This window comes from Podarcis cretensis (assembly GCF_951804945.1).
Source record: "Podarcis cretensis genome assembly, chromosome: 12".
Lineage (NCBI taxonomy): Eukaryota > Metazoa > Chordata > Lepidosauria > Squamata > Lacertidae > Podarcis > Podarcis cretensis.
The window spans coordinates 10,310,294-10,335,159 of record NC_137181.1 but is presented as its reverse complement, the minus strand read 5'-3'; the positions used below and the strand labels follow the sequence as shown (position 1 = coordinate 10,335,159).

At 45.6% G+C, this 24,866-nt stretch overlaps 1 protein-coding gene across 7 annotated transcripts in view; it reads right to left on the bottom strand.

The window, feature by feature from the left end:
• The window catches only part of SCN5A (sodium voltage-gated channel alpha subunit 5), a 222,509-nt gene that overhangs the window by 82,451 nt on the left and 115,192 nt on the right, over positions 1-24,866 (bottom strand). For all 7 annotated transcript variants that reach the window (XM_079996335.1, XM_079996336.1, XM_079996337.1 and 4 more), the window contains one exon: positions 13,766-14,230. In XM_079996335.1, coding sequence (XP_079852461.1) covers positions 13,766-14,230 — 465 coding nt within the window. The remainder of the gene's footprint in view (positions 1-13,765; positions 14,231-24,866) is intronic.

Below are 24,866 nucleotides of genomic sequence, written 5' to 3'. Positions count from 1 at the left end.
TTCCTCAGCCAACATTGCAGGAGGAAAGTTTGGTGCATTCATGGGCACAGCAAGTGATAGGATCCAATAAATCTGCTTGTGAACCCTGTCTGAACTGAGTGGGCAGCTGAATACATGCCCCAGAACCTTGTAATATATGACAGATACTCAGAGATTACTTCTGCAAATGAAATGAAAGCTCTGATAATCTAGAGGAAAGAAGCACATACTTAAGTCTTGGGTATCTATTCAGTGTTTCTTGGTTTGTGGCTCCAGGATAGCACCAACAGCTCAAATCACACATGTACCCCCCCCCAAAAAAAAACCCTTGATTATTTCTGAGTAGCAGTGTGACTTCTCCCCAAAAGCAAAAATTGTGTGAAATGCTCATTTCAGAGCAGAGTTTTTGCTCTGGGGGTGAAAGAGGGATCCTTGAAATACTACCCAGTAGACCATGAGTGACATATAGGCTAAAGTCTGGGCATTTGTCCAAATGCATGTTGTCAAATGAGCAATGCCTGATATCATTCATTCGAGTGCCTTGGATTTTTGTGACTACTAGTGGTTTATTACATTTGTCTTCTACTGCTTCACATACCTTAGGTGCCATACTACGGGACCTTGTCCTGAATAAGCAACTCAGTAATCTTTGGGGCAAGAGTGTGTATGACAGCGTCCCTTACACTGGAGAAAGTAAGTGATGGAAGGAAAAACAATGACCAGGTCTTAACTGAAAGGAGGGCAGGCATAGGAATACAGGGGTACTGAAGACTCTGGGGTGGAGAGAGGCAGCAGAAGCAGCTCATTGTGTGGGGTGAAGCTACTATGCAAGAACACCAGACTGGCTCCTGCCAATGTGTTTGTGCTGCACTGACCTCACAGAATCACAGAAATGCAGAGCTGCGCAGGGGTATTGGAACTATATGACCCTTGGGATCACGTCCACCTCTACGTATCTAGGATTCTCTGATTCTATGAGATCAGCACAGGGCAAACACATTGGCAGGAGCCAATCTGGTACCAATTTGCACCGCACTGACCTCCACACCCCTCCACCTCTCCCTCTTGGTAAGCAACCATGACCCACCTGTTGGGAAGATAGCGTAGCAGATCCTTCCCACCTGGAAATGGTGGACAGAGAATCTTAAACAGTGTGCTGCGTTGTGTTGTGTGCATCTGCAAAGCAGGTGTAGAATCTAATATTTCTATTGTACTGTGGTATATTCTGAAGCTCATTGTTCACCAAGAACCTATTGAGAGGCAAAGGCATCAAGCTGGGAATGCACAGAGTTCATAACTCCCGAGACCTGGCACCCTTGGGACTGGAAAGGGTTCAGTCAAGGGCTTCAGCTGGAAGCGAAAGGCTGTAGACCAATGGCAGTACACATCTGTTGCATACAAAAGGTCTCAGGTTAAATCTCCAGCACCTATGTGAATGGGGTCAATAAATAGCACTGGGGCAGAGGTAACTTCTAGAGCCCCCTTCATGCATGAATTGGTCTCCATGTTGCAGGAGTCCCTTGGCTTAGACCACAGTGAGACCTCTTAAATGGAGTAACGTCTGAAAGGGGCATATGAGTGGTGTTAGATCTTTAAGTGTTTTGTCTAGATGCCCCGATGGACTCCTGCTGACCTACGTTCCCTGCTGCCTTGACTCCAGGCTGAGTGAAATTTTTTATCTACCCTGTGGACCACCCAAACACAGCACTGTACATATCTCCCTCCCGCCCTCTTTATTGAGCTGTAGCTCAATGGCAGAGCTCATGCTTTGCATGCAAAGGGTCCTAGGTTCAATTTTTGGCATCTCCAGGTCAGAGTAGGAAAAGATCCCTGCCTGAAACACCCGAGAACCGCTGCCAATCAGTAGGAGACTAGGGACCGCACTAGGTGGGCCAATGATCTTGCTCAAGATACAGCAGATTCCTCCGTGCCATTGCGTTCCTCTGCTCTGCAGAATCACTGTGGCTCAAATCTGATGCAGAACGGAGCACAGCTTAAAATAAGGATGTGTGTGCATGCTTGTGTGTCAAAATTAGAAGTTACATTTGGGTGCTTTAGATAAGTGCAAAGGCTTCCCTCGCAGCAGCAGGCAGCTCACTCATGTCCATATGACCCAATTAGTCAGCCCATCATAACAAATGTATACAGGCAACTTCCGAAGACGAGTGAGCAAATGCTGCTGGTTTAGCACAGCCCCTGTGTGCTGCGTTCCAAAGGATGCCAGTGAAGAACAAAGCTGCCTCCTTGGTCAAAAATGGCAACAGTGAAATAGCCATAACACTCTGTGTGTGTGCATGTGCACATGCACACAGATGCACATCAAAATTCTGATTTCTAACCATTTAAAAAATAAATAAATACCATATTTCTAGACTGCCATTCAGGAGGGAATGGTCACAGGTCATTTTCAGGAATTTAAAAATAATAATAAAATGTCCATGCAAAAAAGAGTAAAAAATAATAGAACAAACATTTTAAATTACATGAAAACAATGAGAACCTTCGCCAAATCCCCAGTGTCCAATGGGATGAAACAGTTCTCGCTAATGGGGAAAGGGGTATGTCAGGGAACTGCCATCAGCTGAGAGGTGGAAGGGCAGTTGTGTTATAGGGAACCTCCGAAGATCTTGCGAAGCAGCTCCTCCTCTGGCGAGGAGGAAAGCCCAGCCTCCAGTGGGGAGGAGGTGCAGGGACCAGGGGGTGCTAGGGAGAGCCTCAACACGGAGCCTGAGCAAAGCGGAGGGGAGGGAAGTACCCCTTTGCCAGCACTCACTCTGTGCAGTAGGTTTTGGCGCAGAGAGGGGAGGAGAAGGATGGGAGTCACGTGACTGTTATGCTGGGGGAGGTACAAGGACCGACCACTCCCAGATTCTGCTAGCGACTGAGTCAGGCATGAACTTGCGATGCTCTTCACCGTAAATATTTTGGACTAATAAGAAAGCTGGAAAAGACAGGTCGGAGTCTTGCCTGTTTGCTCTCGAGCAACCACACCACCACCTGACAGGGTACATAGAGACAGTGGACAGCATTCCACAACTCCCGAGTCACCCAAGAAAAGGCCCTGCTAATGGTAGAACGTCAGCCTTGCTACCTGGGCGGTTATACATGTACTCACTCACATATAAATCCTACTACAGTGGGGCTTAATCCCAAGCAGCTGTGTAGAAGATTACCATCTAAAGCAGGGATGAGGATTGTCTGGCCCTCCAGTTGTTGGGCTCACCTGTTGGGTCAGGGATGATGATGTTTGACTACAACTACCAACTAGAGGGGGAGGGACGCAGGTGGCGCTGTGGGTTAAAGCCTCAGCGCCTAGGATTTGCCGATCGAAAGGTCGGCGGTTCGAATCCCTGCGGCGGGGTGCGCTCCCGCTGCTTGGTCCCAGCGCCTGCCAACCTAGCAGTTTGAAAGCACCTCCGGGTGCAAGTAGATAAATAGGGACCGCTTACCAGCGGGAAGGTAAACGGCGTTTCCGTGTGCGGCTCCGGCTCGCCAGAGCAGCGATGTCACGCTGGCCACGTGACCCGGAAGTGTCTCCGGACAGCGCTGGCCCCCGGCCTCTTGAGTGAGATGGGCGCACAACCCCAGAGTCTGTCAAGACTGGCCCGTACGGGCAGGGGTACCTTTACCTTTACCTTTACCAACTAGAGGGCCATGGCTTCCCATTCCTAGTTTTAAAATATATACTTTTGTGTGCAATTTTGCCTAAAACACAGGGTTTTTTGCTGAGCAATTTTCCCTAACCCAGTTTACCCTAGTAGATGCAATTTTTGTACACATTCCTTGGCTGGGAACGGGACTGCTAAATTCAGAGAAGTGTGAATTTTGAAGTGCAGCTGTGTTTTCAGTTGTTGCATTGTTTTGGAAAGTGTGAATTGGGCTGGTTCATTTTTGAGCACAATCTGAATCATATTTCTTCCCCATCCCTGGCACCCTATTCCAGCTTGTGCTGTGCCATTGTAGACATCTCATGTGCTTTTTTCCCCTTAAAACCAGTAAACACAGCGTTTTGTGCAAACATTTATGTAAAGAACGTATTTTTGAGAACATGTTGTGTGCCAAAAATGGATTTCAAAATCTGGAGAAATATGTGATGTAACTGGAAGCTGCACTTTGAACAATTGGTGACTTTGGGGGCTCAGAAAGGGTTAGTCTGCTGGAAGAAGTGGACAAAGCAAATTTCTCCCCCATTTCTAACTCTACAATCCTATGATCCCTACAACAGAGTGATATTAGATGTGAACCAGTCAATCCTACATTCAACTCCCTTCCATGCCACAAAGACAGCTAAAGGTTTGGGCTAGACAGTACATAAGAACGCCCACACTGAGTCCATCCTGCTTATTATTGTCTGCGCTGACTGGTAATGCCTCTTCAATCAGGATTCTTTCCAGGTCTGCCTGGAAATGAGTCTTGGGCCTTCTGAATGCAAAAGGTTTGCTCTACCATTACGTCATGGTCTTCACCAATGAGAGGAGCAAGAGACATGGTGCACCTACCCAAATGGATGCCATATTTGGGTGCCATGGAAAACATCAAAGGGAAAGTGATGTGTACTTTTGCTCCTTTCTTCCTCTTCCAGAGCTTCCTATTTAGGCACGGGATATTTTCAGAGGTGTGCTACTTTATTGCACTGCTCAAAACTGGTCCTTGCTCAGCAAAGGTGGCTGCTGTCCAGTGCAGGCCTGGATAATAGAAATACTTGTGGAAATTAAATTTTGCTCAGTTAAACTACACAACGCTCAACAGCAGGAGAAATGCTATCTCACCATCTGAACTTTCCAATTGCTGTGCTCAAAAGCACAATGCGCCCTGCTTTCTTGAAATCCTCTGGGCTTCTCCCAAACTCAATTCCTGGACTTTTTTGTTGTGGTTAAGACTGTTATCTGATGCTCTTCATTGAAGTGGGAGCTCAGGAACACTAGTACTCAACAAAAGAAAAAAGAAAAAAGAGTGTCCATTGTTGCTAATCTTTGATGTCTCTCTATACTATACAAGATCATGAAGGGCAACGATCAAGTACAGCCCCCTTTATTATTATTATTATTATTATTATTATTATTATTATTATTATTAGGACAGGAACTCCTATACAGTGTTTGATGCAGCATGGCTTCATGGGCTAGCAGTGGAAAGCACAGAACTGGGTGCAGAACCCGGCTCCTGAGAAATGCAGGTTTCATTTGCAACAATCATGGAATAAAGTTAAGAGAAATTATGCAGGTGTGCTTAGTTTGAACAATTTAAGCCAAGGAAATTTAGTTGGTATAGAAAACAGATCATAGAATCATAAAATTGTAGAGTTGGAAGGTACCACAAGGGTCATCCGGTCCAACTCCTTGCAATGCAGGAATCTCAACTACAGCATCCATGATAGATGGCCACCCAACCTCTGCTCAGAAACCTCCAAGGAAGGAGAGTCCACAATCTTCCGAGGGAGACGGTTCCACTGCTGAACAGCTCTTACTGTCAGAAAGTTCTTCCTGATGTTTAGTCGGAATCTCCTTTCTTGTAACTTGAATCCATCGGTTAAGGTCCTACCTTCCAGAGCAGGAGAATACAAGCTTTCTCCATCTTCCATGTGACTGCCCTTTGGATATTTGAAGATGGCTACCTTTCAATCTCCTCTTTACCAGGCTAAACATACTCATCTCCCTCAACCGTTCCTCGTAATGTTTTGTTTTCAGACCCTTGATAATCTTGGTTGCCCTCTTGTGCACGTGTTCCAACTTGCAAATATCCTTCTTAAATTGTGGCACCCAGAACTGGACATAGTACTCTAGGTGGGGTCAGACCAAGGCAGAACAGAGCGGTACTATTACTTCCCTTGATCTCTGGACACTATACTTCTGTTGATGCAGCCTATAGAGTAGCAGTAGGTTTTTTTTGCTGCTGCATCACACTGCTGACTCGTTAAGCTTGTGGCCTACTTAAGATCCCTAGATCTTTTTCACATGTACTACTGGCAATAATAAATGTGATGGCACATAGCTAACCAGATCTGGCAACGTGGCAACTTTGTGAAGCCAATTCAGATTCAGGCAATGGAACACTGTCCTCACTTTGAATTGGCTTTGTGGCTCCTCAATCTAATCTGATGAGTTATCTGGCATCAACACAAACGGCAATTCATACTGAGGGTACGAAGCATTGTCTTCCCTTGAATTATGTTTTTGGAAGGAAGTTGTAATACAATTTTGTGTCAGATTGCATAATCTAGCATTGGTTTTTCTCCCTGGGTAACAAAACAAGCAGTTTCAGTTTCCAGGTTGAGATCCGTAGCACTTTTGACAGCCATGTTGTGCTACCCACACAGAGACCCACTGACTAAGAAACCCCAAGGCAAAAGTCTCCCAAACACAACAATCTTCCACCTGAGCCTTTGGTGGCAGGGTAGTGGGAGAACTAATAATAATAATAATAATAATAATAATAATAATAATAATAATAATAATTCTATGCCTATGAGAATCACAAGGCACTTTAAAAAAATGAAAACACAATCATGCATAACATAGTAAGAAACAAATACAATAACTGCTTTAATCAGTCGCCTCAAGTGATCCTACACAAAGCTGAATCATGCAAGGCCCCACGCTTTTCACTGACTGCTCGGCTCTTCAGTGGACTTTGGTATTGGATCCATTACGTTAACTGCACTTTGGGGAAATGCAGAAATAAGTATGTCAACATTCCGACTTCTCTCCCAGCCCAATAGGTTAATCGCATTGGCAAGCGGCCTTGTTATGAGATGGGTTCCTGTGCGTGTGGAGGGAATGGTTCTTTTGCTCCGGACTTGCCGTCACATGTATCCGAGTTCCTTTTGCCTGATGTATATCAGCAGCGACTCACGAGACAAATCTACTTCATTACAGGAATCCCCCCCAAGGAAAAAATCTGGGGGCAGAATGGTGGGTTCCCCTGTGATGGATGTCAGACACGGATATTCATTAAGGAACACTGACCCATCTGCTGCCTTTGCCGTGTTTCTTGGGTGAACGACAGCAAATTCAACCCACAGAGGGAAGTGATGCAGAGAGCCAGTGTAGTTGTCATCTTGTGAAGGCTAAATATCAGCTGAATAGATTATAGGTAGATTGACTGACTATAAGGATTTTTTATATCAACATTTGATTGTATTCCCATGCTGTCTTTATGTCTTTGCCTTTTCTTTGAAAGTGATCTGTGCTTTTTCTGCTCTCTGCTATTCTCGGGTAGAGGCCCAGCCACCTAGGAGCCAGGTGGGGTGGCAGGGGGCTTTGTGGGTCAGATGGGGCAGCTGAGGGCGATTCAGGATACAGCTAGGCAGGTCAGCGATACAGACCAAGAAACAAATGGAGGAGGCAAACCTAGCAAAGGAAGCAGGGCGAGGACAACTCCAGGGGGTAGCAATGGGCAAGAGGACATTCCCTCCCCAAAGCTGTCCTGCTGCCCCATTCGCTCATTCCAGATCTCAGTCACAGCACACTTGTGTTTTAATGTCTATACCAAAATCTTAGCTCCCTTAATTGTGGCCTTTGGAAGCCATTCGCTCCCCCAAGCTAGTTTTCCTGGAGTCACTCTGGAGGCCGGCAGAGACATAGCCTCCTAGGAGAGGGTGGGGAACCCTGGGCCCGGAGGGACACATGTGTCCCTCCAAATCTCTGGAGAGAATTGGGTGTCTAGAATTCTCTGGTGTTTGCATGGAAGACTGTCTTGCCAGAGTGGTGTATGCTCTAGTTATCTCCCACTTGGACTACTGCAATGCGGTCTATGTGGGGCTACCTTTGAAGGTGACCCAGAAACTACAACTAATCCAGAATGTGGCAGCTAGACTGGTGACTGGGAGCGGCCGCCAAGACCATAATAACACCGTTCTTGAAAGACCTACACTGGCTCCCAGTACGTTTCTGAGCACAATTCAAAGTGTTGGTGTTGACCTTTAAAGCCCTAAACGGCCTCGGTCCAGTATACCTGAAGGAGCGTCTCCACCCCCATCATTCTGCCCGGACATTGAGGTCTAGCACCGAGGGCCTTCTGGCGGTTCCCTCACTGCGAGAAGCCAAGTTACAGGGAACCAGGCAGAGGGCCTTCTCAGTAGTGGCACCCGCCCCGTGGAACGCCCTCCCACCAGATGTCAAAGAGAAAAATAACTACCAGACTTTTAGAAGACATCTGAAGGCAGCCCTGTTTAGGGAAGCTTTTAATATTTAATAGGTTATTGTATTTTAGTGTTCTGATGGAAGCCGCCCAGAGTGGCTGGGGAAACCCAGCCAGATGGGCGGGGTATAAATAATAAATTATTATTATTATTATTATTATTATTATTATTATTATTATTATTAAACCCTAAGGTACAAAGTTAAGAGTCACATCTATTGCTCTGCTCACTTTTGCCTCTGGCCATCTCCTGCCACTGGCATGTTGCCATCAGGCTGAATTCTTTGAAAATAAGTGAACCTGCATCACAAAATTTGGAGACGTGTATGGGGCTTCCCATGGCCTGGAGCATTTCCCACCAGTTAAGGCTGGCAAGTTAGCTGTATCCTCTTCTAGACAGAGTTAGCATTCCCACAGTTACCTGTGCTCCAGTAATGTCGGACTACTGTGATGCATTGCAAGAGGAGTTGCCCTTGAAGACTAGCCTAAAACTTCAGCTACTACAATACACGGCAGCTACCATTCTAATAGGGCCAGTGGAAGGGAGCACATCATGACAGGTTTGAAACAGTTACCCTGGATACCAGCCTGTTTCCAAGCACTCTCCCAAATGACAGTTCTTTCCTTTTACATGCTGAACAGCTGAAAACCTGGGTAACTGCAGAACCAGCGTCTCCCACGCAGATATGCCTGGACATTAAGATCATCCTAAGATGGCCTGCTCTGCATTCTCCTGCCTTTGAAGTAACGAACCCAGTGATGGAGGAAAGGACATTTTCCACCGGGGCTCCTTCTCTTCTGAAATGCCCTCCCCCCAAGGAAACTTGCCTAGCATCTATTTGTTGTGGTGGTGGCAGCTGAAAGGACCTTTTCATCTAACCCAGTCTTTTTTCTATCACCTTTCAGGTTTGTTTTAACCTAGAGCCCTGTTTCCGCTTTATTGGACAGAGCGCTGCTGTGGCTGTTTTGAAAACAGTTTTTGTTTTATGCTTTTTAAGAAGGACTTATTGTAGGCTGCTCTGAAAGTCTTCAGACTAATGGAGCAGAAGGTAAATACTTTCAGCAAACAAACAAACAAACAAACAAACAAACAAACAAACACTTCCTGCTTTCTGTTCTGATAACACTTCTTTCTCCTCCTGCAGTTCTGTGAGATGGCTCTGCGCCCGCCTCCTCCCACCGCCAGGAACTAAACACAAGTAAATCTGCTAATGGAGCCATACAAAAACAAACAAAGTTAATCAAGCACGAGCAATCAAGAACTAAGATTCGTTTCTTTGATCAGACAGACGCAGAACTACCGAGAAAACCAACTGCTGAAGGTTGGGAAGAATTAATTAATGCCGTACAGAAAATGTGCATTGGCCAACAATCAATGAGCTTGGGACAACTGATGAGCGGAAAGAATAAGCTTTCTTTAGCCAGACAACATGCTCCAACTCCCGGAACCAACTTAAAAAAAGAAGTGTTTAAAAGAAAATAGTTGAGATGCAAGCCAGCTCCTCAGGCATGTGGATTCTGTCTGATCAGAAATATTAGTTAGATGAGGCGAACACAACTATCCCTTGCAAAGCCACTGGGCTTCCCTTGACAAAGGGTCTCTTGCAGTAGCTATTCTGAGGGAAAGGAGGTGGTGGTGGAGCATCCTTAGAAAGGGAAGAAATCATTAACAGTAGGGGATTATCAGATGATGGTCCTCCTGAGCTTCAGACAGGGTCCCCACCCCAGCTCTACCTGGAGATGGTGGAGACGGATGCTGTGGACCTGGGATAGCTCAGTGAGTAAAGCATGAGACACTTAATCTCAGGATTGTGGGTTCAAACCCCATGTTGGGCAAAATATTCCTACACTGCAGGGCTTAGAATGGATGACCTTCCAACTCTACAATTCTATGAATCAAGAGCTTTTTGCATGCAAAGCTGGCACCCTACCCAGTTGCAGTTGCTCCTATAGTGAACAAAATGGGCCTTTGTACTGATCCAGCAATGCTGTCCTCGTGGGAGGACATTCTGTGGATGGAGACTGTTAAAAACCACTTACGTGAGCCGGCAACTTCTAGGTCAAAAGTGGTTAATACAGAAGAAGAGTTCGGATTTGATATCCTGCTTTATCACTACCCGAAGGAGTCTCAAAGCGGCTAACATTCTTCTTTCCCTTCCTCCCCCACAACAAACACTCTGTGAGGTGAGTGAAGCTGAGAGACTTCAGAGAAGTGTGACTAGCCCAAGGTCACCCAGCAGTTGTATGTGGAGGAGCAGAGACACAAACCCGGTTCACCAGATTACAAGTCCACTGCTCTTAGCCACTATACCACACTGATTACAGGTGTGGGTAGTCAAGTATTCAAGTAAAACATTTCCAGGGTTGAAAACATTTCCAAACTTATTTGCAAGGCTTTTCTATCAGGTGGCCTCAACATGCTTAGGAAAGATATCAACCCAACTGATCTCATTCTTCAATGAACCTGATTGCACACTGCATCTGCGACATCATCAAGCAGCCACCACTAACTAAATATTTGGAGGCACAGCGTGAAAATGGCGAGGAACCACCCAGATGAGGACTTGTAAGGTTGCAGGAACATTTGCTTAAGGCTTGGAGAAATAACCTCAACAAAACCCCCACTGATGCAGCACTGAAAACATCAGTATTGCCCTGCCTATCTTTGTGAATCTAGGTCTAAATTATGCACATTTGCTTAATTATTCCTCCAGATGGAATAAGTCCTTCAAGAGGAATAATAATTAGATATGCACAGCTTTTGGAATGTTCTTTACAAAGACTGGGTGGAGGAGGAAATGGACTCCAGTTTGAACCCAGATAAAGGATTTGATCAAGGGCCTTTGAATCTGTGTGGATTGCAGGCTGTAAGAAATCAGGCCCAAAGCTGCATAATTTATGGTAATCCATTACTGTAGAATTTAGGATAGCAGTCTTCAAACTGTACTCCCTTGGATTCATCAGAGATTCCCTGCAATGGGACCCAGATGGACAAGTTCAGCGGAGGCTCCATGGTGGAAAGGATCATAAACGGAATAGAAGCCAAGCATCATTTGTGACTTTCTGGCGTTTGTTTGGCACTCTCAGTTTATCATTTATTTTGCTGGAAAGATTTATTAACTGCTTACAGAGATTTCTAACTGATGCACAGGACAACACTGAAGATAAAACACAGCCTAAACCCTCAAAACAATTCACAGAGAGACAGACAGACAGACAGAAAATAGTAACTAAATTATATGCTGGGATAGGCTTGCTGGTTTGTTTGTTTTTTAAAGTTTTCAGCCGGTGCCTAAAACAATATAGCAAGGGGACCTGCCTAATGTGAATAGTTCATACAGGGCACCTAGTTAGATCTGTTGGGTCACTGCTATGTGAAAACTGTGCAAGGACCCTAAGGTGCTCTCTTCCCTGCAGTACGCAAAGGTCCTGTTGGAGATGACCCCCAAATATGAAGAATTTAAAAAAGGAAAACAAAAGAATTGAAAATCCTTGGGCTAAGCAGCTGATGACCTGCACATTGATTCCAGACCCCACAGGCTTCTCAGTCATTCTGTTGTACCCCTCATCCGCTTTCCCCTATGCATAGGGTTGAATGGCCGCAGCTGGAGAAGAGGAAGGAAATTTGATGGGAAATGGGAAAGTGTGGGGAAAATGGAACAGAAGTTTTGCTTCCCTTTATTATGTGGCACAGCCAGACACTTCCTAGCAGAAGCAAAGGTGTGAAGAGGGCACAATATGCAGAGGGCTCCATAAAAGCTTCTGTTGCTGGAGGAAACAGGTCTTGACCAGAGAGTTTTGGTGCCGACAGGAGTTTGTGAGCAGACCAAATGCTGCTAGCCCTTTCAGTCGTTGATCAATTCAAAATTTCCCACAACCATGACCCTAAGGCCGGAGAAAAAGTGTTAGACAAGGGAGTCTTCCGGTGTCCTCTCCTCAGTCTTTTACGCGCTCACAGCTGGCAATGTTTCACACACATTCAGTCTCTCTCTCTCTCTCTCTCTCTCTCTCTCTCTCTCTCTCACACACACACACACACACACACACACAATCTCTGTATGAAAAATGGGAATGCCATGAAAACACCCACTTCAGTGCACAAGATAAAAACCCTATCCAACTGCCCCAAAGACATCAAAAGCACATTAAAATGTCAAAAAAGGAGACAAGATAAGGAACTCATTTACTGCCTTGTCTTCCAATGAAACATGCTGCCCCCTTTCCCTACACATCACCCCGAAGTAACATTTCAGTCTCTGGGATTCCTCAGAAAGAGATACACAATGCTGAGGTCTTGGTGAGGCTGATCGAACCAAGAAACTTTACAACCTTCTTACAAAGAGGCTCCCTTCCATTTTATAACTTGAATTATCGACAGCCATTTTTATAGTAATCACTTTCAAACATAAAAGCATTCACAGGGTATAAGAAACTGAGTCACACTATGACATTCTCCCCACTCAAAACTCCAAAGCCTGAATAAAAGCCCATCTCTACTTTGCCAAGGCTTTGAAGGAAACCACAACGCAGGCAGAAATGACGTTTGGAAAACATCTACAGTATTCTACAAAGCTGCACCAGTTTTGTGTGCTTTTTACTGTCATGGCTTTATCTAAAGAATCCTATGTATTGTAGTTTCATGCGGATACTGAAAATTTTCTGCTTGGGATCCCTAGATCCCTCACAGAACTACAGTTCCCATGATTCCCTAGGGAGAGGGAATGACAGCTAAAATTAAGCCAGGGGTGTAGTGATATGTCCTTGTAGGCCACAGAAATTGTTGGAAGCTTGCTGAGAGGAGTTTGCATGGAATTAAAACAGATAGACCAAGGGACCTCCAGACTCCTAGACCTTCGGTCTCTTTGCTGACCTCCCTATGCCTTTACAGTTAGACTGATACATCCTAGGTTGCATCCAGTTTGCAACCTCCTCCTCCTCACACCTCTCTCTGGGACCTTGGCTCTATCCTCTAGAAACAAAGGAAGAAGCATAGCTGCCTTTCCCTTCTCCAAATTAGCTAGCTAGCTTAAAACAAGAAACTTTTTCTATCCGAGTTATGTGTTTCCTATAATAAACACCATTATTTTCTTACTCTACAAGCATCTCTCTGTGCGTGCAACTGAAACATGCAAAGTCTACTCTTTAAGCCAAATTCACGAGCCATACACTGAACTCTCTGCATACCAAAAAGCTCAAACACATTATTCGGCTCCATTTCAATAGAGACAAACATCCCTGTTGTTACCAGGAGGCGCAAGCCCAGTAATATACAAAGAGGAGTTGGCCTTAAAAATTATATCCAGCTATAATATATCTTCAAATATACTTCAAATATACTATAATGCCAAGCCAAGCCAAGGGAGATGCTATGGCCGTACCCATGGATGTCCAACCTGCAGTTTGGGTGCCACTTCTGGCGTAGGCCTGGGCTTGTGAGGCTACCATAGATTAAGGATCAAATTGCAGCCTCTTCCGCCAGTGCTGCCCCACTGCTAGCAACAGAGCTAAGAAGACAAGAGAAAACCTCCACCCCACAGCGTGGGAAGCCACATAGGATGTGCTACAATAGCAGTGTCTACCACACTGCCTCCAAGCCCCCAAAAGTTGTTCACCACATCAAAGAATTACTGAAGGATGAGCAGCTTACCTGGTCCGTTTCCGTAAATGTGCTCTGCTCATCATCTTCAATGTCAGACTCTCCTGGAGCAATGGGGACACAGATGGACAAGTTTGGGTTGGTCATGAAGTCATCGTTGTGGTCCACCTGCTGCTTCTCCCGGTTTCCCTCAACCCCGTCGCTAGCGGTGTGGTTCTCCTTGTGGTGGTCCTCTTCCTTGCCAAACTCCATGCCCATGTGGTTGTTGACGCAGTTGTGGACGACGGCTGGGTTCTGAGCCGCAAGCTTCATCATGGCTTTTTTTTCAGCCGTCGCCTTCGGCTGCTTGAGGACGCTGCAGCAGAAATCCCACATGGCACGTTTGGCGTAACTGAGCCCCCTGTTGATGCGCGCAAAGGCGAGCTGCAGGTTATTCATCTCCCCATCTTCATCCGGAGCAGAAAGGTTATCGGCACTGAAGGAGCTCAACAGCAAGGCAAGGAAGAGGTTCAACACCTGAAAGGAAAGGAAGGGTGTCAATCATTTTGTTTGGGAAATGGCCATAGCTCAAGTGGTAGACACAGTGTTTCTTAGACCTGGGCCTCCGGGTGTTGTTGGACTAAAATTCCCATCACCCCTGACCACTGATCCTGATTACTAGGGATGATGGGAGTTGTAGTCACAGCTTGGGACAGGCTTCCTGACTGAGCCCACCCTCCATGCTGCAAGCCCAGATTTTATCACAGCACACAGAATACATACACACCTCACCCACACTCATTTGCTCACACAGGAGAAGGGAAAACCTGCCCAAGCTTCATTCATTTTGGGAATTGAATGACCTACTTTAAGGGGAACCCTGACATATGGCGAGAGAATGCCTTCGACCATTGCAATAATATTCCTCCTTTCGCACTGTGCTCATTCTTAATTTGCAGAGTTAATAGAAGTGCCTCCAAAATTAGGTGATTTAAAAGAAAAGAGCAGGGGGAAGGCGGGCAAAATGCATTTTGTTTTTGTTATATTTATATCTCACGACATGAATGCATGTGCAGTTATCTGGAATGAGTTATTTCGGATGTATTGGATTTTCAATGTAAAGGTCTTAGATCAAGAGAGTCCAGATGGGAGGGACTTCCAGAATGTCCCCTTGTTCTTTTCACACATCTTGAGAAGCAGAGCCCATCTCCCCTACTATAGCATCAAAAACTCCCTACAGCAGACCATAGCTGGGAAGACATTTTCCCTTAACACTGAAGTCACTGGATCTAGGGAATTCCACCACCAGCAGCCACACATTCCTCAACTGTGTCCCTAGCTGAAGTTTCATTACTTCCTTCCATAGAAGTGATCAGATTGTTCATGGGTCTAACTAGAGATTGGGGAAGGGAGACCATCAGCTTTGTTCCACCCCCTTGTCCAAGCTGTCAGAGGTGGCCCTAACTTCCTTCTCAACTGGAGGAAAAAGAGGGTATCAGCTTCTGATTCAGGCTCTTGATTCAGCCTTCCAACCAACTGTTAGAAGAAAATTCAGATGAAAATTGGCAAGGGATGAAACTTGACTCTCCAAAGACACCCAAACGGCAGAAGACAAAGTTGCAGGAAAGCAAAATCCTGCAATGCTGAAATCCTATACTCCACCCCCCACCCCGCAGAGACCACTGGAAAATTTCTGAAGGTCTTGATGGACCACTTAATGATTTTTCTGCCTGTTGTAGTAATTTCATTGCACTGTGCCACATATTGTATGACATTTAATTGCATTTCTGTTGCTTCTTTTATTTCCTATGTACTGCTGCAAGCCACTGCAATCTCCAAGATATGGTTTATTTACACACATATATAACTTGAACATCTGATGGAGGGTCTCACAGCATTAACACTCCAAGAGGGCCTTGCTTCTCCCATAGCTGTGGCCTTGGATCCAAACGGAAATCTGCCATGGCTCCCTGACTCTCTGCTTCAGCTTGCTGCGTTTGCAGACTGCCATTTTTTCTCTCTTAGCTCACATCCCTGCGAACTGCAATCCTAAACAATTACTCTCCTTCCAGCTCTGGCATTTGTCCTGCCAACTAACCCAGAGCTGAGGAGATGGGGCCTACCCTTTGCTGACTGGCACAGACTTTGCCTTCTTAATGGCTCATCACCTTGCCTTTTGTTCTCCATAATGGCTCTTCTCCCTGTTGATTTCCTGAACCAGAAACAGGTTTGGCCTGTATTTTAACACCTTGCTAAGCATCTGGCAGCCCATTTTAATACTCCAAACATTGATTAAACTCTAGGAACTTAGGGAAGGATCTGGCACCCAGGAACTTAGGGGAATCAAGGTGCCCACAAAATCATAGCAATACTGTATCCTGCAGAATTCATACAGTAAGCAATAAAATACAATATAAGGAATAAAAGTAGCAATAAAAATACAATTATAAACAAGTATGAATATGCAGTGCCATCTCCTGTCTTCTACTGAAAATCCACCTGAATGAAGCTCATCGACCACTTGTGGTCCACCAGCCATTTTGGGAACTTCTGCTATATACCTTTCCCTGGCTGATAGTTCCACTGAATACAATTTGACTTTATTCTGAGCAGGCACACACTGGATTATGCTAAAAAGATATCCATTGAGAGCATTTACTTATCTATTCAGAGCACCTACTGAGGGCTGTAGAAAATTTCCCATCTAAAAATCCCAAAGAGCTGCTAACAGTCAGTGTCAATGATAGCGAGCTTGATGGACCAAGGCACTTTTCTATGTTCCACTGGCCGAAAAATAGGGGTTTAAAAGTATACCACAATTATCTTTTTTATGTCAGCTGAGCCTAATTTGTTGCAAGCCACTGTTCTGTGTGTCTGCTAATTGAGAGATTGCCAGAAAGAGTCCTTTCCTTTTGCCTTGGTTCATGTGGAAGCAAGCATCTGTGGTGCTTAAGAAGGTCTCCACCCGGAGGGGAATTCCCTGAGGGCTGGACTGGGACATCAAAGCATATTTAGGACTTTAAACATCAGCACCTGGAATTGCCAGGGGTGGCCCAGGGCAGTTCTTCCAGAATAGGTATAATATGGCTGTACATTGCTTTGAGTTGCCTTGAACAAGGTAAAGCGACTAACAAATACAGTGGTGCCCCGCAAGACGAACGCCTCACAAGACGGAAAATCCGCTAGACGAAAGGGTTTTCTGCTTTGGAGGCGCTTCGCAAAATAAATTTCCCTATGGGCTTGCTTCGCAAGACGAAAGTGTCTTGCGAGTTCCTGCGGGTTTTTTCCCCCTTTTCCCCCCTTTTCCTAAGCTGCTAAGCCGCTTATCAGCTGATCCGCTGATAAGCCGCTTAACAGCTGATCGCTAAAAGCCGCTAAACCGCTAATAGCGCTAATCCGCTAAGCTGTCAATGGGCTTGCTTCGCAAGACGAAAAAACCGCTATACGAAGAGCCTCACGGAACGGATTAATTTCGTCTTGCGAGGCACCACTGTATAATCAATAAATATTATTAAATAATATGGTCCTTGCGGTTAGCCACAGTTAGTCACTGGCTCGCAACATTCTAAACCAGCTACAGCAGCCTTCTCCAACCTGGTGCCCTCCAGATGTTTTTGACTACAGCTCTCATCATCCCTAGCCAGCACCACCATGGTCCTCAACATCTGGAGGGCACCAGGTTGAGGGAGCTTGACAACTGTCCAGTTTGGGGGTGACCAAGGTATGGACAATATATTTTGCAGGTATTCCCTGAACCATGAAGTCTACGAAAGCAGAGATCCTTAGGTGTCTGAATACCAAATTCCATGTGGCATTCCATGCCTGTAGAACAGAAGACTGCTGTTCCTGGCATTTCTTGGTTTCTTTCGGTTTAATTACGAAAATCCGTGCCTAAGAACTCCTGCAAGCCAGCACGACCTTAATTACACCGCTACCACTCGATCTGAAGTATCCTGTCATTATTAATCCATCAGGCACTCACCGTAATCACCATGATTAACATGAATGCATTTTGGCATCAATGGCACATATCCCACTGTCCGGCCAAAATAACCTCCGTCGGCCTCAGAACTGAACAGACAGCTGCTTGAATTCAATGAATGGGGCCGAATCATAATCCAAAAGGGGGGCACGGAAAAAGCTAATTTCACAATAGTAAAGTGACCTTTTCAATCCCTGTAAATTTCGTGTTCGGTGTAGAATGGCTTCACAGCAGGGGTGGCATTACGGGTACAAGAGTGAGCAGCCACCTGATACATGCATAATGTGGAACACAACACAAGTGACTGGCTCCGTTCCACCCCAGGAATTCAAGTTCCCACATTTTCAGGTTCTGCCATGCCAAGCGCATTCTGTAAGGAAAAGGAACAGAGGAGGCACCGCAGCTTTATGGCATGGAGAGGGAGGGGGAAGAAGCAAATGAAGTTGCCTCTTTCTTACAGAGGAGGGAGGGAAGAAAGTTATACTTGAATTTCAACCATCTCTGAAGAAAAGCCAGGAACCCCCGAACTTTCTACACTGAAAGTTCACCAACAGGTAAAGCTAAAAAAAAAAAAAAGCCAAACGTCCACAACTTTTGAGAGAGGACCCTTATGTGGTACATGCATTCATATTCCAAAAATCCTCAATCACAGTACTACATCCACTGATAGCAATTAGCAGAACCTTTTTGTGTGTGTGTGTGTGTGTGTGTGTGTGTGTGTGAGAACAGGGTGACAGTGACAGTCCTATCAATTTTGGTAGGGAAATTGGTGTTACTTTTTCTCAGAGACCTTTGTCTCATAACAAACATGGAGGATAAGGCAGTAATCACTGACTGCATCCATCCAGATCTTTCCCTAGGGGCAGATTCGCACCATAAATTTAAAGCACATCGAATGCACATTGAAAGCACATCACTTCCCCCAAAGAATCCTGGGAAGTGTAGTTTTCTTCCCACAGAGCTACAATTCAAGGCACCCTTACCAAACTACAGTTCTCAGGATTCTTTGGGGGGAAGTCTTGTGTTTTAAATGTGTGCTCGGTGTGCACACATTTAACTACCTGACATTCAGAAGACATCTTAAGGCAGCCCTGTTGAGGAAAGTTTTAAATGTATGACATATTAGTGTATTTTTTGTCTTTGTGGAAGCTGCCCAGAGTGGCTGGGGTACAAATAAATTATTATTATTATTATTATTATTATTATTATTATTATCATTACCCTAGAGCTCTCATAATCTCTGACCACTAGCCATGCTAGTGGGAGCTGGAATCCAAGGAATGGATTTAGACACTAGGAGAGGTTTAGTTATTACAGTATTGCTTAAACTTGGAAGCAAAGGTTGATTTAACCTTCTAGAAACAATAATCCAGGATGCTTTAATGTGGAGTGGGTTTTCCTGGTATTGCCCCTTTTCTCCCCTTTAAAATCAACCACCACACACATATTGTTTTGGGAAGAAATGAAAGCAATATTTACTTGCATAAATCTAAGAAGCAGCAGTTACAGCAGCAAACATGGAGGCAGGTTTATAACGACTATCTAAGTTGTGAAAATACAAAATCTAAGTTCAAAAAGATATGCAAATGTGGTCAGCTTGGAAGCATAATGAAGAAAGACGAGGCTACCAAGGAAGGATGTATGTATGGAGTGTTACAGCTTCCTGCCAAGGCAAAGGAAGTGATCTCACAGAGTTCTCTCTAGCAAATTTTACAGGAAAACTCTAAGCCTCAGCCCCTTCATGTGCCTATCTGGCAAAACATGAATTGTTGGTTTGACTGCAGTAATGTCCAACACCAACAACATCTGGTGGGCCACAGGTTTCTCATGCTTACACTAAATGCTGCTGTCAGCATGGACAACAGACTTCAAGGTCACTTATGGCTCCCAGCAGCCTTTTAGAGCTATTCATTTATCTAGCTGGAGGCAACCACTCAGTTCATCTGCACTCAATTTTAAGCAGGTGACCCCCTTCACCCAGGTACCTAGTTAGGCACAGAGGACCTCTAAATCTCTTTCCGCCATGTTTCTTATTTAAGTCTTTTAAGTGTTCCCTTTTTCATAGCTGTGTAACTTTATCCAGGCACACCTGCACTTTTGCATAGAAAGTACTTTTTCATTCTAGGTATCATTTATCATAGGCTATTTGTGTTCTCTTATAGACCTTTTATAACACACACACGTGCATGCAAGCACACACACACACAGAGATGCAGCATACTTAGAAGTCCATGCTTTTAACCAGAATAAAGTAAACATCAGTTATCATTGTTTGCCGCTGCTTTTTTTTCTTTCTGAACAGCCTGTCTCGGAGTCATGAAGTCTAGTGTTTAGACAGATCAAACCATTTTATATGCAATGCCCATTTGCTCGCTATCTCTTCGCTTATATTGTCTCTTCTGCTGCTCTTACTGTGAACGATCTTTAACAATACCCAAGGCGCGCTTGCATCTGTGTTTCCAATACAGGGATGCCTCGTGATGAATTAGCTCCTGCGCTCAGATGCTGCGCTACCTTCCGTGCTGTTTGGACGCTGCTGTTCTTGTGAAATGGATTGGCACTGGGTTTCCTGTGGTGCTACTGACATAGCAAAAACCAGCAGCAGGTGGATACACACAGGTCTACTTTGGAATCAACCCAGAGTAAATGGATTTAATTTCCTGGAAGGTTGCTGGATGGCCACAAAATTAATAGGCCAGCAGTCACCAACCCAGTGTCCTCCAGATGTTTGGGACCACTACTTTCATCAACTGTGCTGGCAGGTTGCGGCTGATGGGAACGGTAGTGCAAAACTAGACGGCACCAGGTGAGTAAAGCCTGGCCAAAGTTGTGTCTGAGGATGATAGATTCCATGGTGCAGTCTGAAGGCACCTACGCCTACCACCCTGCTGAAGCTAAGCAGGTCTGGTTCTGCTCAGTACTTGGATGGGAGACCTCTATGTTGCCTTGAGTTCCAGGATGGAAGAAACGGCAAGCTATTAAGCCATTTCTCCCTTCCAGGCTCCTTTGACATCTCTCAGGAAGAAATGCACAAACAGGAGATACCCAGAGCTGCTCCTGTCCATCAATGTCCACCACAATAACAAGGCATCACACTTTCCCATTTGTGATTTGAACCCGGCGTTGTTCAACAACCTGAGTTTGCAGGGGGAGAAGCCCTGTCACCTGAATTACATTGTCAAATCAGAGCAGATGCAACCTCTCTGTTGCTGTGGTTACTACCATTATTTGTACAACCATGCATTTCAAATCTGAATCCACACCCTTCCATCGCCGTGTATTTTATTTTTTGCTCCCCATTTCCTTTACTGCAGTTTGCCGGCAGAGAACGTAAATCTACATTCAAACAAAGGTTCTCTCTCGACTACAACACCAAACAATGCATAAACCCACTCTCCTGTTCCCCCCTCCCCTTCCTGCCAAGAGGCCCCTGTCTCTCAGAAATCATAGAGGTTATACCCAGTGTTGACAGCATTCACTCAACACCTTGCTTGGGGTCGCTCAAGGCAGAAAATCCTCTTGTAGGTTTGAGAGGCGTGTCACCAAGAAAATGGATTTTCCTGGCTCAGGGAGGCTCACGGGGTGAGAGTGAAACACAGCAGCATGTTTTTTAAAGAGCGCTGGGGCTGCTCGGCGTGTGCCCTCAAAATCTGAAGGTGCGTTTTATTATTTGTTGATTTATTGAAAACGTTTACACTTTACCTTTCTAGCATCAGCCTGGGGGACTCAAGGCAGCATCTCAAAGGGATGGATGTGGACTGGTAAAAATAAAGAAAGCTCAGTCCTGAGAAGAGAGGGGCTCTGCGGTTCTTCTGATCAGAGAGACTTTGCTCCGCTGGTACTAGATGAGGTTGCACTGCTCTCTTAAGGCAGGACTGTGGGACATCAACTCTTCTGGGCAAATGGTCGAAGACGATGGGAGCTGCAGTACAATAACATTTGAAGGGCCAAAGGCTAATAACTCCTGCCCCAAAGGAAGATGTTTGTTGCTTGGGGGCACAGGATTCAGCTGTATTATTGTAGGGTTAGTTAACCCCTGTGGCAAGAAGTGCCTTCCACCTGCTTAGGCTGGCAAGCTGACTGCAGTCTCTCCTGGACAGAGACAGCCTGGTCACAGTCATCCATGCTCTGGTGACATGAGGGGGTTGATTGCTCTAAATGTGTTGTATGTGTATATTGCTTTGAAGTTTTGTGGGAAATTCAAAGATAAGGACTGAGCCCTCTGTGTGTGTGTGTGGACCCAACCCTGAGCAAACACTAGCAGGCTCTCTGCAGCTGCCTGAGGACCAGGTCAGGTTATGTCCCTACTATTGTCTCCTCTATTTCAGATGGAAGTCTTCCCCATCGCCTGCTGCATGGTCCTGTAGCTCCAGGTAGCAAATGTGGTGTCCTCTAGATGATGTTGGACTCCAGCTCCCATCACCCTTTGCCACTGACCATGTTGGCTGGGGCTGATGCGAGTTGGGAGTCCAAAAATGGCTAGAGGGCACCTCCTTGCCTATCCCTGCTTTAGATACAGATACTAGGAATTGATCTGTCACTGAGCTACAGCTACTCTGCACTTGGGCCAGCAGAACTGATAGCCAGAAAGTGGATGACAAGCAAAACCTTCTAGCCTTTATGTCAACATATTGAGTATCTGGCCTTGTTTACTAAAATTGATAGACTTAGTGGGACTGGGATAGCTTCAGCCAACAGGGCCACCTGTGCTTTGCCTATGCCCAGCACAAACAGATCAGATTCCAGGAGACAGTCATTTGCATAATTTATTCCAATCACAGAACCTGGACATTCCGCAGTGCAGAATTCTGGCTTCCATGTTGCAGAAATTGTGTGTGTTCGGGTACAAATGTAGACACAGTCCTGGCAAATATGCTAGATAAGGTCCTTGTGAGAACACTACTATGGCTCTCTAATTTCTGGAATGGCAAAAGACTGAATCAATTCATTCCTGAAATGCTGAAGCCAAAGAGGCTGCAAACGGAGATAGTACTGAAAGGCAATTTCATTGAATCAGCAATCTTACAGCTGCAAGAGGAAGCCAGAGACTCTGCTATCTAATCCATCTCCTCTGTGCCAACAGAGAATCATTCCTTGTAACAGGGGTATATTTCCTAGGTCTTTTGTAATATTGTTAAACCCAGAGTAAAGTTTATAAAAGGACGCACTCCTCCCAAAAGCAATTTACATGACCAGTTATCTGCTATATTGTTCCCTTTTGGGTTATTTCAGCTATTTGTGCTGGGCTAAGAGGCTTATTCCATCCCTCTCAGCCCACTTCCTCCTTTATCCCGTGCTGAAGTCATAATCCCATGCTTTTGACATCCTATGCTGCTGATGCTGGAATGACGGAGAGTTCACAACTTCAAGCAGCCGGCGGCGAGCCTTATAGCCGAGCAGAAAGAAAAGCCAGGAAGTAGAAGGAAAAGGATTTGAGAATAGGACAGTGCCTAACCACAACAGTAAACCCCAGCCCACATGCCACTATCCCAGGCAAGCAACAAGGAGTGGACCCCCTTGTTTTTGGCAGAGATTCAGAAGTATTACTGCTGCTTTATTCCAGTATCCTGCCCTCCTTCCTAGAGAGCCCAGCATGGCTAACAACAGCCATAAAAAGCTTGCCTACTAGTTACCTGTTATGTGACTGCCACCAATTACTTCTCCTCCTCTGAGTTCCCCATCATGTGTGAAGTGCTTGGGGCAGACACTTCTCTCATTTGCACAGAGAGACTCCTTCTCCTGCAGATCTTCTCCAAATCCCAGTGCAAAGGTACTAAGTACATCTGTGTTACTGATAGAGGGCTTGGGAGAAGCATTGGGTCTTGTGTTGTGGCCAGGACAGGCTGCAGCTTTGAGGAGGCCACTGGTATAGGAACCTCTGGTGGTTGAGTGGACCTTCAGCTTGAGCAGGTGCCCATCTTTTGACCAGGCAGCCTCTATCACTGCCCACAGGGTTCCAGAGTTGATATAGCACCACTCAGGTGTATGTTGCGAAACTGCAATGGAAGGTGGCACCACTAAAGGGGAACCACAGTAGCGGCGGCCCCCCATCAGCCATGTTGCTTCACTGCCCTTGGCAGAAGATAAGAAACATCAGGTGTCTCCGAGTGCTTCAAAGAGATGCTTGTTGTTTCTTACCTGCTCGAAATCTGAGTCAAAGGAGAGCTCTGGGGATAGGATGTGCATGCTGTGAAGTGTCCTGTGCATCAAATGGGCAGGAGCGCTTCCATGTGGCAAGTCGATTTTTGGATCTGGCTATCAATCTGCATTCTGTTTGGGTGGTTCACAGGCTCAAGAAGCCTGAATAAGAATTCTAGAACACAAGGTGCCCATTTCCTTTGATGGGGCATGACTGTCTAGAACAGGGGTCAGCAAACTGTTTCAGCAGAGGGCCAGTCCACTGTCCCTCAGACCTTGTGGGGGGCCGGACTATATTTTGAAGAAAAAAATAAACGAATTCCTATGCCCCACAAATAACCCAGAGATGCATTTTAAATAAAAGGACACATTCTACTCATGTAAAAACACGCTGATTCCTGGACCGTTCACGGGCCGGATTTAGAAGGTGATTGGGCCGGATCCGGCCCCCGGGCCTTAGTTTGCCTACCCATGGTCTAGAACACAGCACTTTTACGGGTATGTTAATATGGTGGCTTCCCACATATTCAATCTGGGACAGGGCATACACCCTGAAGAGCAGGAAATGTCCAGGGAGGGAGAAAGCAGGTGCAATTCGGGACATGCAAAGCTGTGCCCACCTGCTCAACACACCTGCACAGCCAATGCCAATTCCTGCCTAGCAAGTTTGATAAGCTACTTTCATTCCATACACTTCAGAGAGAGTGGTCAACATATACCCTGAAAGAAAGGGTAACTGGCGACCCTGAAAGGAGCAAAGGATTCAGTGTACAAACAGGCATATCGTGCTGCTGATTTAAAAACGAGTTCTGTCTCCTCTACTTACCATCCTGCACTCCCCGCTGTTTGTAAATTCCCTTAGTCAACAACTCACAGTCCCTCTGGGCCACAACTGTGCCAGCAGCTGTTTCACTAGACCCCACTTTCATCTCCCACAGGAAAAAACACACATCTTAGCCTGTTTTTCTATGCAGTCCTTGGCCTAATTTCAAAAGCCTTCTGCACTGACCTCTGACAAGATCTCTGTTCTTCTCTCACAAGCCTGCTGGGCAG